Source organism: Hesperophylax consimilis, chromosome 16 (assembly GCF_061612785.1).
Source record: "Hesperophylax consimilis isolate HC1 chromosome 16, BYU_Hcon_1.0, whole genome shotgun sequence".
Taxonomy (NCBI): domain Eukaryota; kingdom Metazoa; phylum Arthropoda; class Insecta; order Trichoptera; family Limnephilidae; genus Hesperophylax; species Hesperophylax consimilis.
The window spans coordinates 6866678-6883136 of record NC_142851.1 but is presented as its reverse complement, the minus strand read 5'-3'; the positions used below and the strand labels follow the sequence as shown (position 1 = coordinate 6883136).

Sequence of the window (16459 nt, the reverse complement as noted above, 5' to 3'; positions counted from 1 at the left end):
TAGGCCACTCTTAAATAAACGTTGATGCATATAGCGTAAAGCCAGACACATTATGCGTGTTTTATGTAACTCCATAACGTCAGTCGATCAACGATTCGGCTCGCCCCCGGAAATGTGGTGACTATTTTTAGTAACGGTTCAGCCGACAGGTGAAAGCGGCGTTTTGAATCTTTATTCACATAGACCTAAAAAGCTCTGAACAGAGCATTAGTGCGATTTTGTATGAATGGCATTGAAGCCAAATCTAGGGTGAGGGGAACTTGCCTGGCAGCCATCTTGTGTGACAAAGATTTGTATGGAGGTGGTGCATAATGAACTATTATAATTTTATTTTTTGTGTTAATACAGTTATAACGGCTTATGATTTGGTTTTTGCCGGCAGTTCGGTGGACACTTTAGCCTGGGTCGAGTCGAGACCTGCAGGTGGAAGTTTACGTGTGATGAGCCCTATTGACTATTCAGAAGGATAATCAACAATTTTAAAGTACAAATTTTTAGCAAAAAAATTTAGAGTGAATAAAACAAGGTGTTAAAATTATATTAATATTTATTAATTCATAAAAAATGTAGGCGCTTAAGTATATGATTACTATTAAAGAAAATAAGTAAAAAATATTATTTAAATATTTCCTATAAATAAATAAAAAAATTAAAAGTTTTGATACAGCATTGGGATAGTTATACAAATAAAAATACACTCTAGTTCATAGCAAAAAAAAGACCACAAAAGCAAAGCCTGTGTGTGGATATTGTAGTAGATTATAATATTTCTAATTAAAAATTGTGTCAAAAATCATTAAAAAAACATTGTGCAATCAAAAACAAAAACAAGGGCACGATTGTATATCATTGCACAACCGATGTAAGTATAAATAAAAATGACTATTGATTTATAGGAAAAATGTATCTACTTCAGTGTGTTTTAGCCAAGATTTGATGTGTTTTTTATAATACTTAATGTTTCAACAATAATGTATCGAAATTTGTAATAAGTGTGTTGTATATTTTAGGGGCAATAAAATTAATATGCCACTGGGAAAATCTGGTTTTACAATGGGGCACTGCAAATACACAAGTGCCATGTCTTTGGCTAGTAAGGTTATAATTTTTTTTTAAATTGTAAGGATGCATGTAAATAATTTTTTTTATAAAGATTTATAAAGTTCATTATTTAAGATTTCATGTTCACTACATACTAAGAAAAATAGATTTTTTTAAATTGATTTTAGAATATCATAAAATTATTGGGATTGGTAAAAAACATATAACTAAATAATTATGAAATTTTACAATCTAACAAAAGCAAAATTCGGTGACCGGGTATGTCATCAAAATGACAATTCAACACACCTCCAAAAAGTGATATAAAGTCATGAAAAGTTATGAAACAAAAACTAGGTTACATAGGTAACTATTAAACCTAGTTTTTGTTTCATCACTTTTAATGACTTTTTAAAGGTGTGTTGAATTTTCATTTTGATGAAATATCATGGAATCGCAAAATTCATGTCATAAAAAATAGGGTTTAAAAAATCATTTTATGTAGGTAGGTAGGGAAATTTTCAGTCAATCAAGATTATAATAAAAATGGAAATGACAGTTATTTAAATGGTTAAATGAATGTTACTGTTAAATGAATTCTCTCGTATCAACATATTTCTTTTAAATCTCCCCATAAAGTGCCTATTTTAACTTTGACTGGCAGAGGCACAGATAAAGGAACTGTTTGTGTATTTTCCATACAATTTCTTAAAAGGATCTTAAAATGGTCCACCTTTTCAATAGGCACTTCATACACCAACTCATCGTGCAATAGAAGAACAAGTTTAATATTATGCGGCTTTTGAAATGATTCTTCCAATTTCTTATGAATCAATATCATCGAAGACTTTAAAATATCCGCTGCGGATCCTTGGATTGTTGTGTTCACAGCCTGACGTTCTGCGCGAACTGAAATTTTATAAAACTGCAATAGTTAGTTTTGTATAACAGTAGTGAATACAATGTTTGTTTGTTCAAAATCTTAAATCTCCGAAAGTTTTTCACTGATTGCTTTGAAATTTTGACACAACATTGCATTCAAATACGCGTGTATGTATTTATATTTATTTATTGCATCTCACTATACATAAAACACTTTTTTTACTGAGCCTGTATCGAGGTTAAAAATTTACATTTGAGTGAAGCAAACATAAGAGTAATCACAAACATAAAGTAATTCTACATACAAACAAAAAATATTTCAAAATTAAAGAAAAATAAGTATCAGATGTGTTACCAGATGGGTGATTTGACAGTATATTGTAACAATATTTGAACCATAACTAATCATTAATCATTATTCATAAGAAGAAGCAAAGTAGATAATAAAGACAGATAGGGTGACATTCAGTTTTTAGCAAGTGGGACTTATATAAAATCTTATTATTTAAGAAAGGAGAAGGATGAAAAAATATGTATTAAGACAAACGTCTGTCAATACACAAATCTCAATTAACTTTTTAAATTTAACTAAGGAATTGGTAGACTTAATATGATTTGGAAGAATATTAAACATAAGTGGTGCCTGATGTAAAAAATTTCTTTGACCAAAAGAAGTTTTAGTATGTACCGCCACAATGTTCAATGTAGAGCTAATTCTAGTTGTCTAGTTCTACAAGTACATAAGTAGTGATGTATGGATAGAAAATACACACAATATTTTTATGGCTATTCAAATGTATTTTTGATTTGCTAGTTACGCGAATGGATGAATGCAAAATTTTTTTAAAGAAAGACAAACATTCCTGGGTTACGAATAATCTGACAAAATTTTGAAAATCTCCTACTATCACCACAGTAAGCGTAAAATGTTGCTTGTGTTGTGATGGAGGACTGAGCCAGCTGAGGAATTGAACACACTACGCCTGTGACCGGTTAATTTGGAAACTAGCGTTAAACTCAAATAAAGTAATGTGCATATATAACGTACAAATAATATTATGTTAGAATCCATATCTTGATAGATAGCAAAATAATGTTTCGCTAGCCTTGAAAATTTTAACAATAATTAAGAAATTTTTGTAAAACTTACACTTTTTAGTTAACTGTGCGCTATTGATAAAGTGCAGATATCTCCGTCTGCCACTGAGTGTCTCCACATATCTCAAGCGTCGACATTCTTGTTTGACTCTATTGGTATAGAGTTTAATGGCTGGAAAAGCGGCATGAAATTTTTTCATGAATACCGCAGCCTTCCACTTAGGTACGCCCAGGTTCTGAGCCAAAGTTTTGCAGCCCATCCCATAAATGATGCCATAGCACATCTGTTTAGCTTTTTGCCTTAAGTCATCATCCACCTAAAATAAATATAAACATATTATATATAATCATAACTTCACAGGGCGGAGGGAAAAAAATCGCCAAAAATTATAGAACAACCTTTATCTGCTTGAAAAAAAAGAAAGTTGATGTATGGAAGAAGTAGAGCCCGCACAAATACTGTAAATTCAACAGGACCCTGGCACACATGGACACCTTGATCCCTGATTGCAGCAGGATCTTTGTAGGAAGATAGTCAATGTATTACTTTTCCGGAGTACTGTCAGATGAGAAACAACTGCTTATCAGTGATGGTATGCCCAAAATTTTTATTTCCCTAAATTTCATACCGATGGGGAGGGGGTGGCTGGAGAAATTCAGAAAAAGTTATTCCCCACAATATTTAAATTCCATGGGGAGGGGACAGTTGCTATGAAATTTCATAGTATAAAAATCCCCAGAATTTGCCATCATTTCGTGGACCTACCAATATTTCCCTAGATTTTTGTGTTTCTTTCCCTTTTTCCTAAAACATATATTTTTCTCCACTAAATATAAGGAATTTTCCGTCACTGCTGCATGTATCAGTGACTTCTCTATTTATTGGGAAAAATTGTACATTTCCCACATGTGTTAAATAGGGTTAATTATTTCAAAACACACATTTTGTTAGACAAATGTATCTCAAACATTATTGTCACCTCACTTTTTTATCGTTCCGTACAAAAATAATTACTAAAAAATTCACAAAGTTTCCTACCTTTGGTTTGATAAAAGTGAACATTTAAATCCTTCCGTAGTTAACTTTTAGAGTTGAAAATAAAGCATAGTGTTATCTCTTTCTATCACCGTTTATATCATATTTCTCACTGTGACAGTAAGGGAGATACAACTATTTCTATGAGACCATGTGAGTTGTTCCCAAAAGCAAACTAATTAGCCTGAAGTAAACACGTGTCATAAGTCACGTGGTGCGAGTGAATTCCATATTGCTCATTAGAGATGGGCGAAGCGGTTCAGTTGAGGGAGCCGGTTCACTAGTTCCCGTTCACTTGAAAGATCCGCTTCAGTGAACCGGCTCAATGAGCGGGTCAATGTCGCCGTTTTTCAGTTGCAGTAATTCTGCCCACATATTCCCCACAAATATTCTGCGTGAGCGTGATTCCTCCTTTCATTATTCGAAATCCATGGGGGGGGGGGGTTGTTACAGAATTTCTATAAAACACAATTCCCCACAAAAAAATTCAAGATACATACTCCTAACGAAATATTTGAAATCCATGGGGGGGGGGGTGGCTACGGAATTTCTATGAAACATAATTCCCCACAAAATTTTTGTTAAAATACATACTCCCCACAAGATATTTGAAATCCGTGGGGGGGGGGGGGTTGTTACAGAATTTCTGTGAAACATAATTCCCCGCAAAAAAATTTACAATACATACTCCCGCAAAATATTTAAAATCCCTGGGAGGGGGATGTGACTACGGGATTCCATTTCAAAAATTTCCTCATAAAAATCAAGTGAACCGGCTCATCATTCGCCAACAAGTGAACCGGCTCACCATTCGCGAACGAGTGAACCGGCTCATCGTTCGCGAACAAGTGAACCGGCTCATCGTTCGCGAACAAGTGAACCGGCTCACCATTCGCGAACGAGTGAGTCACTACTGATCCGCGAACGAGTGAGCGGCTAATTTGGGAACCGGATCTTACGGATCCGCAAAAAGATCCGGTTCACTGAGCCGACTCGTTCGCGAACGACTCACTTCTATTGCTCATCAAGTATTAAAATTTCTCGGAAACATAAACGTCGCTCGCCAATACCTCTTAAACTCTTCGGCGAAATGGCACCTCTTTAGTTAACAGTTTGCATACCGACCGTTCGAGCAGGTCGGTATAAGCTTCGAAATTGCGAGCTGCTAGTATCCTTTACTATTATAAAGGATAACCTGACCTGACGTAGACTGTTAATATTTTTAGCGTATCGCGCATTTTTGTTAGTACAAGCCGCCACAGAATATGATAGTGTGATATATACAGTATACAGATATGAGAAAGATTATATATACAGTATATAGATATGATTAAAATGTTATCAAAGATGTGTCATCGTAAAACTGTGAGCTGAGCTATGTATATCACGTTCGCTGGTTCATTTCTTAGGTATTCATGGAACAATGGTCAGGCATTATGAAATAAAAAATACACTACGCATAACAATTATTTTGTTAAATGAACAAAAGTTAGGACATGCTGTTCTAGTAAAGTCTTTTGGTCAGCAGAATGCGTCGTGTTTATTTATTTTCACATATACGGCACAACATGTGCCATTCACATACTAAATTACAGAGAATAGTACAGCAACATAAGGAATGCAACAATATAAATGTAAGTATAATGGTATAATCAGTAAATAGTAGTAAGGTTAAAAGTATGAAAAAAAAAAGAGATATAAATAAAATATAAGTAGCAATCTGTAGTATAGTATTAAGTCAAAGTAAGAAATTATATGTAATAATATACAATAAAGTAGTATAAGCAAGAATGAAGTGCTTATAAAATGTCTGAAAGGCATTAAGAGTTTGTAAAAAATAAAATAAAATTTTTTAGAAAGGCATATACTATTAGAAAATGAAAAGAATAAAATATATACTATTATAATATGAAAAGAAAACAAAAGTAATAAATGGGAGAATCGCGTGTATAATAATAATGTGCGACACTGCTTGGCAGTCCGATAAAGTTTTACATAGTACCTATGATGACTATGATATATAATGCACTGATATCAGCTTCTACCTATCGAGTACTAGTAGTTTTTAATCTGAAGTACATAAACATTATGATGGTATGGTATTAGGGCCCGTTCCCACTTCCGTTTTCAAATCGGGGGCGGGTCCCGTTTTAAAATCGGATGCCCTAGTGGCTGTAGTGGATGTATGGAGCTGTTCACACTTGTCCGACACGATTTGAAAACGGATCCGACATTTTTTGTCGGATGGCTCGCCTACGCAGCGCGTCCGTTTTCAAATCGTGTCGGCACACGCTCGCTCATAGTGTTGTATGGAGCTGTTCACACTTGTCGTCCAGTCGTTCCGGCAGAGTCCCCGCCAAACCCCGACCCCTCCCCGCCCGCTCCCTGTCGCAAGGAAGCAGGCACGCTGCGTGCTTGTATTTGGTTATTTTGTTAAGTAAATAAATCAAAACTACAATAATGGATAAGGAAATAAATCCCGAAAATTTAATACCACTGGTCGAAGAAAGAGTATGGTAATATTTTATCTTTAACTAAATAAAAACAAAACACTTGGTGTACACAACTTTTGTACATCAAAATTTTTATTTTATTTTATTTAAGTTTACTTTTTTTTAAATTTTAAAGCTTTAATGAGATGCACGGAAGAGCGTATTAGTTAAATAAACACATAATAAAAAATATTTGAGTGTTTATTGTTTTCTCACTTTAAAATATCGATAGCCTTTCTTCAGGACAAATGCACTTTCTCAATTTTGTATTTTGATATGTTAAGCTCTCTGAAACTCATTCCAGTAGATGGTTAAAGGAAGTGATAGACATTCTCTTAAGCCATTAAGCGCCCTTGAGGTGATTTTTCATGGTGAAAACGGCGCTATATAAATAATCCATTCATTATTATTCTAAAATAATTAAAGAACTTTAGTTCATCACTTCTTAACTCACCAATTAACACTTGGAAAATTCCTACAGAAAATCATTCGGCTATGATTGGGTGTACTCAAAATTTTCTTTTCACTTTTTTCCTTCTATTTAATAAGTACCACATGACAACAAGAGCTTCATCGTCGTCCATTGCGCACCATTACTGAATAATGAGCAAATAACATGTTTTTGTTGAATCGACAATTATTTTTTTTCGTAGAGTATGGTCCGTTTTTAAAACGGATCCGTTTTTAAAACGGTAGTGTGAACAGGGCCATTGGCCGTCCGTTTTTAAAACGGGACCCGCCTCCGATTTGAAAACGGAAGTGGGAACGGGCCCTTACTCGACAATTTTTGTTTTATGCATCTTTTATATGATAATAGACAATCAGCGTGATCGATGTTGGAATATTCATTGCCTAATCTGTGCAAGCGATGGATTATTGAATTTTGTTCTGCGTTAGTTCCAGTATTGTTGCAATAATAAGGTGACTTGAGTCTAGTTGGTCTACAGGGAACATGGTAGTTTATCAACGAAGTTAATTCAGGGGAGTCAAACCGGTGATTGATTATTTTAAATAAAAAAATTAGATCATTAAGTATTCTTCTATGTTTTAACGATAAGAGATGCATTAATTGTAATAATGAATCGTAATCAATGTCGTCAGAGGGAATTCCTAATTTGAAGTTAATTGTTCTGAGAAATTTGTGTTGGATTCTTTCAATGGAGTTTGCATGGTTTTTGTAGGAAGGGTTCCATATAGACGAATTATATTCTAATTGACTTCTGACTAGAGTTGTATTAAGTAATTTTAATGTATGGATATTTTTGAAATCTTTAGATATTCTAGTAATGAAGCCCAACATTTTCATTGCTTTACTAGTAATGACATTAATGTGATTAGTAAATGATAATTTACTATCAAATATTATACCGAGGTCCCTAATTTCAGGTACAGATAATAAAATGTGGTTGTTCAGTGTATAACTATATTTGATGGGGTTTTTCATTCTGAAAAAACTCATAATTTGACATTTTTTAATATTGAGTGTAAGTTTGTTAATGGAACACCACTCTGCAAATTTTTTGAAATTGGATTGTAGGGACAAACAGTCATTGATATTTTTAATGATTTTAAATATTTTCATGTCATCAGCAAATAATAATATGTGAACATCAGAGAAAATAGAAGTGACATCGTTTATAAACAGTATAAATAATATTGGTCCTAAGTGTGAACCCTGAGGCACACCGCTAGTGGCTTCGAATTCGTAAGACAAGTGTTCTTTGATACATACAGTCTGGATCTTCCAGAATGCGACTTTTACATATTGCTCAATAAAATTTAGCCTTCAGGCCCGTTCCCACAGTTCGTATTTTCAAAGTTATTGTAGTTTCCCACATTTGCACATTCGACCCTACAATAAAACAATTCATTGGCCTGGTATTTTTATAAAAATATTGTCTTGTTTGTGTATCATTTATGATTTAAGAATTCGTGACATTTTACTTCAAGCGGCGGCAGCTTTCAAATAGAGCTGTTCGCTCTCTATTTTATGATGACCCTAGTTAAACCATTATGCCTAAAAATATTTTCCAATACCTTTCCCACCCCTGTCCCATTACTATGGTAAATCAATTAAAAGCCCCAAATAAAGTTTCATCTCCCTTAAAATAATCCCTTTAAAATATTTGTATTGTTTAAGTCACGTCTGTATTATTTAGGATAGTTAAGTGCATTATCTTTTATGTTTAAGAATGTTGTTTTCCGACGAGCGTGTGGAACAGCTTTATTTTTGTAATATGTCCTTCAAGAATTTAGTTTAAATACAGATACCTCCCAGAAAAAGGGCAGTATTGCTATAACTGGTTGGTACAGGCGTACCTACGGAGGAGCTAGTATTGCTATAACTGGTAGGTACAGGCGTACCTACGCAGGAGCGAGTATTCACATAACCGGTAGGTACAGGCGTACCTACGCAGGAGCGAGTGTTGAAATAACTGGTAGGTACACGCGTACCTACGCAGTCAGTCGTGAGATAATTACTAGGTTTATGTAAACCTAGAGAAAACCATGAAGAATAAAGGAAACTAGACCTTTATTTCTTTCAGTTTATGTTTGAGCAGAGGAAAATAAGATCCTCTGCAATTATATTGTGAATTAATAAATTTATATGTCAAGAAGAAGAAGTGTTTTCCTGCATTCCATCTGACGGCGTGTTCTCGTACCACAATAGCAGAAACACAGTCAGTATACGTTTTGATAAGTAATCCTTAATCCAGTGTAATAGTTTACCACTTATTCCAAGTATTGACAATTTATTTATAAGGATTTTATGACAAACCTTTTCGAACGCTTTACTAAAATCCGTATAAATCGAGTCGACTTGTTGCCTGTTAGCGAGAGCACATGAGATAAAGTTTTCGTATAGTGTAAGATTAGTTAGAGTAGATCGGCCAGAGACAAAACCGTGTTGAAATGAAGAAATATTAAATTTTATACAAGAACATATTTTAAATTTACAACAATTTTATTCTTGGTAAATGCAAAGTTATGCAAAATCTTGGCAGAATAGTTAACCAATATTATTATGGGATTAGAATTAGTAAATATTAAAGGCTTCAAAACATACCTCATCTTCAGAAATGCACTTCCATGTTGCAGCGATAGATTTGAAAATGTCTCCCTCCGACATAAATATTTTTCTGAGGGTATCATCTCTGGAAAAGTGAGTCAAAAGTCTCAACTCCAGTTGGCAGTAATCAGCTGATATCAGAACAGTATCGGGAGCAGAAGGAAATATGCTGCGGCAGCTAAAGAAGTAGGTCATATCTTCACAGTCTTCAGTTTGATTGGACAATAGTTGAGAATGTATTTTAAAGTTTCTCGGCACACTCTGAAGATTTGGTTTTTTCATATACATTCTTCCCGTTGATGTGCGAGTGGAATAAGAACCATATATTCTAAAACATATTTAGATAATTAAATGGACTGAGGAGGTTGGTTATTTTTCAAGTAACAAAAGTGAAAATGTTATGCTTATAAATTACCTAGAATCTGTTGTATTCTCTGCGGCTTTCGCTGTCAGCGGAAGCAGATTCTTAGATAATATGGCATTTAATTTTCTCCACCAGATAACTATCTGAGCCAAAGGATTGTCAATTTTCTCCAATGACTTCTTGCTTGTACTAACTTTGTGTCCTTTGTAGAGACCGAGGCTCTTTAAATAAATAAAAACTGATTGTTAAAAACCTGTTCACTCAAAACAATGAAAAACGCATATAGATATGTAAAAATAATTCAAGAATCACGGAGAAACAATAATAATCGAAGCATACCAAAATTAGTCAAGAAAGGAATGGAAGACTGACTGAGTGAAGGTGTCAATGGACAGGTTATCAATGTGTGAAGAAGCTTATCCAGTTGGCTGGTAACCCAGAGATGTTTAATGAGTTGATGGTCAACATCCATTGAAGAACAGAAGGATTCTTCAATACAAACCTTAGCAACTTCCCAACATGAAGATTTAAATGTCCGACCCGTTATCTCGGAAACATGTTTCTCCAGCATGTTTTTTGTTGACTCGACGCGGCTAATTATTTCCCTTGCTTTTATACTATCTATCTCCATTCCCGATAGCTCACACTCAGCAATCACACGGAGAGCCTTCATCTCTGTACCTAAAAAAAATTACAATATGGTCCATTTGAGAATAAATGGGTACTTTATAATTTCAACATTTTTGCTTTAGTTTGTGAAAACCTAAATTACCAAAAGTGGATAACATCTTGTTGTTTTTTAATTTAATGTCATTTTTTAAAGTCTCGGTAATGCAACAAATCCCCCAGGCATTAAGACAAGCTGCAAATCTATATTCTTTAATCAGGAGTAATGATTTAAAATCTATTGAATTGTATTTTTCCATCTGTAAAAAAAACAGTGGGACTCATAAGTAAACATTACAAATCATTAATAATAAATTATAGAAAAATAATTAAATTCATTAGAAAACTAACCATGCTAGGTAGACATTTAACTTTCCCTTTGGGCTCCAAAAGCCAGTCAGCCACGAGAGGATCTTCCCAATTACATTCAATCTTTATATCGCAGCATTTATTAAGTACCAAAAATACATATTTGCTGTCGAACAAAGTAACGGTCCTTTCCTTTTCGTTAACCAAGCTGTTCAAAAACTTGTAGGTGTCTGAAGTATTATATCGACAGTCAAAGTAATAAGCTATACCACTTTTAATAAAGACAGCAAATCCTCTCACGCTTTTACCACGATAATGTTTTATCTTTGCGATTTGATCTGAACGACCATCATTTTTCACAATGTTGTGTCCAATTTTATGTGATTTATTTTCTGTAATCTCCATATCAATATAAAGAGTGATTTCCTCACTTAAAATCTGTGAACAATACTCTTTGAATAAATCAAGATCCTTATTAGCATTCACAGTATTTATTTCAAATGTTGAACTATTAAACCCTTTAATTTCAAGGTCCTTTGGTTCAACATAATCCAAAATACGTTCCTTTGTTAACGTTTCTCCATAATTTGAATTATCATAACCATGATTCATCACTTTTATTTCATTTAAATTAAAACAAATTTCTTTTATATTGTCTTGAGTAGTTTTTTTCTTCTTGTTCTTCTTATTTTCATTCCTAACTGGCTTCCTTTTGGGTGAGATGGTTTCAACATTTCTCATTGACGATTGTTGGGTTGGTTTCAATTGCAAGTAAGTTCTTGCTTCGAGGATGAGTAAATCAGCAGCTTCTTTCACTGTTACACCTTTCTTTCCCGTTATACAAATATTTCTTAATGAATTTCTCTTATCCACATCGTACTTAATCTCTCCTTCCCTCTCCTTTTCACTTTGAAAGGGCACGGATGCATATAAGGCAGTTTCTATTAGGCAAATATCTGCACTTGCTAACTGGCCTATGGTTTCTATTCCCGCATTGAAGAGTGCTCGTGCCCTTAAGCCAGTTAGTGATTGGAGACTCATCAAGTCAAGCAAATCACTCTGAATTCCAAACTGTAATCTGTCTTGAAACTGTGACACCAAAGTCTCTAAGTTTTTCCAGCCCAACTGTCGACTGAAAACCGTTACCATACCAGCAAATGTTGCAGCAGACTGCTGTAAACTTTGGAGCATTCCACGAGAACGATTGAAAGATGCTGAAATTGTAGCTAATGAGACTTCATTTATTAAATCTTGTAAGGCAAGAGCAATGTAAAACCTAAAAAGAGAATGAACAGAAAAAAGATACAATTTAAATGCTTACGGTGATTTTTTTAAATCAAAAGATTGTTTAAATAAATTAATTTTATACCTTTTATGAACTGGAGAATCCATATTGACCGCTCCTTGATTACGGTAGATAAGGCTTTCTTGAATGTCAACCTTCTTCCCTACCCGCTTCATGGCCTCACTCAATCCATCCCATAGTTTCAACAGATGCACCCAATCCAACTTTCCCCACTGAGAGCATATCCTGTCTGGAGTCACAAGATATATCATATGCAAATCTGTTTCTAGAACGAAGCATTCACGGGCCTTCTGCAATTCTTTAAATAATTGCACTCCATCTTGCGGAGACAAAGAGGACGAGAAGCATGCCTTTCCTAAAGGTGTTGCCATGTAAAAAAATTCATCAGATGTATTCTGTAGACGAATTAATTCATAATCTTCCAACTGCTTGATTGTTTCTTCAGAATATTCTTTTGTGGATTTATTTTTCTCCGGACTGTTCAATAAGAGTGTGCAGTTAATGAAACATTGTACATCCTTGAGAGTTTTAGCCGCTTGACTTGCTATGGCTTCTAAGACTGCTTGTAAAAGCTTATCTCCTCCTAAACAACTGGATATTGAATCAAATGTGCCACATATCAATCCTTCAGCAACATTCTTATCATTTGCCGAACAGATTAAAATACTTTCTCCCGCTCTGTCGATTCCCATTCGACCGGCTCTTCCTACCATCTGTTTGTAAGTTTGTATATTAAGAGGTTTTGAAAGAAACATTGGAGATCTTATGATAACTCTACGTGCCGGTAAGTTCACTCCTGAACTAAGTGTGGTTGTAGAAACAAGAACCCTAATAGCGTTGGTTTTAAAAGCATCTTCAATGATATCTCTCTCATCCATTGTAAGATCTGCATGGTGAAATGCAACTCCAAAAGATATAGTTTGATGAAGCACATTATCTAAGCCAGCGGGAGAAGCCTTGAGCTGTTCCAACACTTCACTTATAGCGGGACCATTTAGCTGTTCACGTAAATACTTCCCATAACTTGACTGTGAATTACCCAAACGTTCAAAGTTACCGGCTATTTGCTGAGCTAAATTTTCACACCAGTCTTTAGTAGGACAAAATATTAAGACCGAACAACTCTCCATGATTGTCTCCAGACATAAATAAACAATATTGTCTTTGTCATTGACAAACTCTTCTGATGATTCAATGTTTCTAATGACTTCCTTGTTGGAATTGTAAACACAGCCAGAATGGTGATACTGCTCTTCTAATGGAATCGGGCGAAAGTCAGTCTTGTATAAATCAGCATTGAGCCATTCGGAAAGCAGGGAAAGATTTGGTAGTGTGGCAGACATACCTATTATTTGAATATTAATTTTTTCATATCTTTTAGTTACATACAATAGCTTTGTAAGTATAAGCTCTAATATATAACCACGGTCGGGGTCTCCCAATAAATGCAGCTCATCCACTACCACCGCTCCTAGATCAACGATTGAGTCATTTTCAAGAAGCTTATTAATTAGACTGTTGGCTCTTTCAATTGTACAGATAGCAATGTTGACGGAGTCTTCAGGAGGCGAATGAGATTCCATAAAACCTTCCACCCTTATATTGCTTTCGCTGAAAATATCTCGAAAGTAAAAAATCTTTTCTCTCACCGATGAAACAAATGGTAAAATGATCATGACTTTCTTCTGACGCTCGAGAACTGTTTTCATAATTAATATTTCAGCAACTAAAGTCTTTCCCGCAGACGTAGGAGCTGAATAAACAAGGTTCCCACTATCTTTAAGCACTCTTGAGTTTCCCAAACATTCCACTTGCCACGGAAACATATTCTTTACACCTTTGGAATGATATTTCGATATTATTTCTGGTGGCAAACCCCAAAATTCAAGATCGGTTTGCTGATTCGATATAACATTTTCTAATAATATTTTTGATGTCATCGTTTCACTACTATTGCAAAGTTCCTTTTCTTCACCATTCATAATGAAAGCAGTACACAAGCTTCATAAATTAATTTGAATTATTTTAACAAAACACTACCGGTAAAAGTTGTAAAACAATTAAAAATATCACAGAATCATTTTAACAGATGGTAAAATTATATTTATAAAACCAACACAACAGATTTAAAAGAAAATAATTACTGCAACGTCAGCCTTCTGTCAAAAATGGAAGTTCACCTGTTCCGTTTTTCAACAAATGACTATGTATACCCTGATAAGCATAAATAAACCATTCACCTGATAAGATTAAAAATAATATGTAAGCGATAATGGTAGTTAACATCATTATTTGGCATGGAATGATTTATGATGGCGGTACCAGGCGCCACTCCAGGACCCCGCGCAGAAAATAGAGTCCGAAAACATAAATAAACCACTCGCATCCGAAAGTAAGGTTTAACAGTTTACGGCGCAGTCCATTGTGAGACTTTTCTGCACGTCGTCTAGGAGCGGCACACGGTTTGAAAACAGAGTTTTCAGTTGTAAAATTTCTTATAAGCTAAAGAAAAATAACTCTGATATTTTCTATCAAATAACATCTTAGGTGTTAATTTTATAATAACATATTATCCATGAGTAATCTGAAAGTATGTTGCCTGTTGTATGCTGATGATGCGGTGCTGATTGCTAATAGTATGGATGATCTGCAGTCTCTCGTGTCTAGGATGAACGAAGTATGCGTGAAGAATGAGTTAATGATGAAGTTAATGATAAGTCTAAAGTAATGGTGTTTGAAAGAGAAAGTACGAAAACAGTGTGCAATATAGCTGTGAATGAGGAATACTTGGAGCAGGTGGATGAATTTGTGTATTTAGGAAGCATGTTTAGGAGAGATGGGAAGGCTGACAGAGATATTGAAAGAAGAGTAAATGCAGGTAACTCCATTAATGGAGGACTGAACGCAGTTGGCGCTAACAAAAAATTGTCCAAAGAAGCGAAGTTAGCAGTCCACAATGGAGTGCTGGTACCTACCCTGATGTATGGAAGTGAGGCATGGAACTGGCAAAGAAAGGATGAAAGTAGATTGAATGCTGTTGAAATGAGATCCCTGAGGCGTATGTGTGGTAAAACCATGTATTATCGTGTGAGGAATGTGGATATCCGCAAAGAGTGCAAGGCTGATGTAAGCGTAATGAGTAAGATCAAGAAAGGGACGCTTAGATGGTTTGGGCATGTAGAGCGAATGAGCGAAGAAAGGAGTGTAAGGAGAATATACGATGCAAATGTGAATGGTAGTAGAAGTCGGGGACGCCCGAGGAAGACATGGCACGACCAAGTGAATCAGATACTTGAGTCGGGCCATGTCAAGAGTCAGAATAATAGAAGTGTATGTATGAGACGATGTATGAATGTGAATGAGGCAAGGAGTGTGTGCCAAGACCGAGTTGTTTGGCGGTCCGTCCTCTCTGCCTATCCTTGCGGGGAAACAGCGTTATGGTTAGTTAGTTAGTTTTTATCCATGATAAAAAAAACACTAACATTTACTACGCTGAATAATATCAAATAATATAGAAAACAACACAGTTTTCATTTGTACATTTTCAACATCTTTGGTGTTAATTTTAAAGTAACAAGATTATATTAATTCATGTAACATTATTTTTTACACTGTTCACTATCACAATTCTTATTATATAATACAGAAAATGACGTTTGCTTATAAAAAATGTAAAATACTTTAAATACAAGCTAAATACTAAGAAACATGTTAACCAAAACATTTATTTTAATTTAGTATACATACCACATTGGGTATGTAACGAAAAAGAATAAAATAATAGCCATAACATGTCTATTTACATAATATTTTGATATACGACTGCGTCATGTTGACATAATCACTATCTAAGTTTGCCCAAGCAAACAAATTCATCCGTCACCATTAAACTGGAACCGTGGGAATATTATCATTTAAAAAATAAAATAAAATGTGCTACTTACTTTAATGACGAGGCTAGTAGACGAGACATTAAATTTAAAAAAGGAAACTAACTAACCATCACGCCGTTTCCTTGCAGGGATAGGCAGAGAGAACGGACTTCCAAACAACTTGGTCTTGGCACACACTCCTTGCCTCATATACATCTCATACATACTCGTCTGTTAAATTAAATGAATATTAAATTATTAAAAACTTTTTTAGCACACTGAATTCACCCACATAACACATACAACCACACACAGACACACAT

At 34.7% G+C, this 16459-nt stretch overlaps 1 protein-coding gene across 1 annotated transcript; it reads right to left on the bottom strand.

Annotated features, from left to right (window-relative positions):
• Positions 1-576: 576 nt before the first annotated feature.
• On the bottom strand, positions 577-14356 carry LOC149416608 (DNA polymerase theta-like). Its single transcript, XM_089641423.1, has 8 exons — positions 12328-14356; positions 11001-12234; positions 10756-10909; positions 10486-10664; positions 10035-10204; positions 9617-9947; positions 3074-3338; positions 577-1950 (listed from the first exon to the last, which is right to left on the bottom strand). The coding sequence occupies exons 1-8, from the start codon at positions 14244-14246 to the stop codon at positions 1649-1651; spliced, it is 4554 nt and encodes a 1517-aa protein (XP_089497549.1). The 5' UTR covers positions 14247-14356; the 3' UTR covers positions 577-1648.
• Between the last annotated feature and the right edge of the window lie 2103 nt (positions 14357-16459).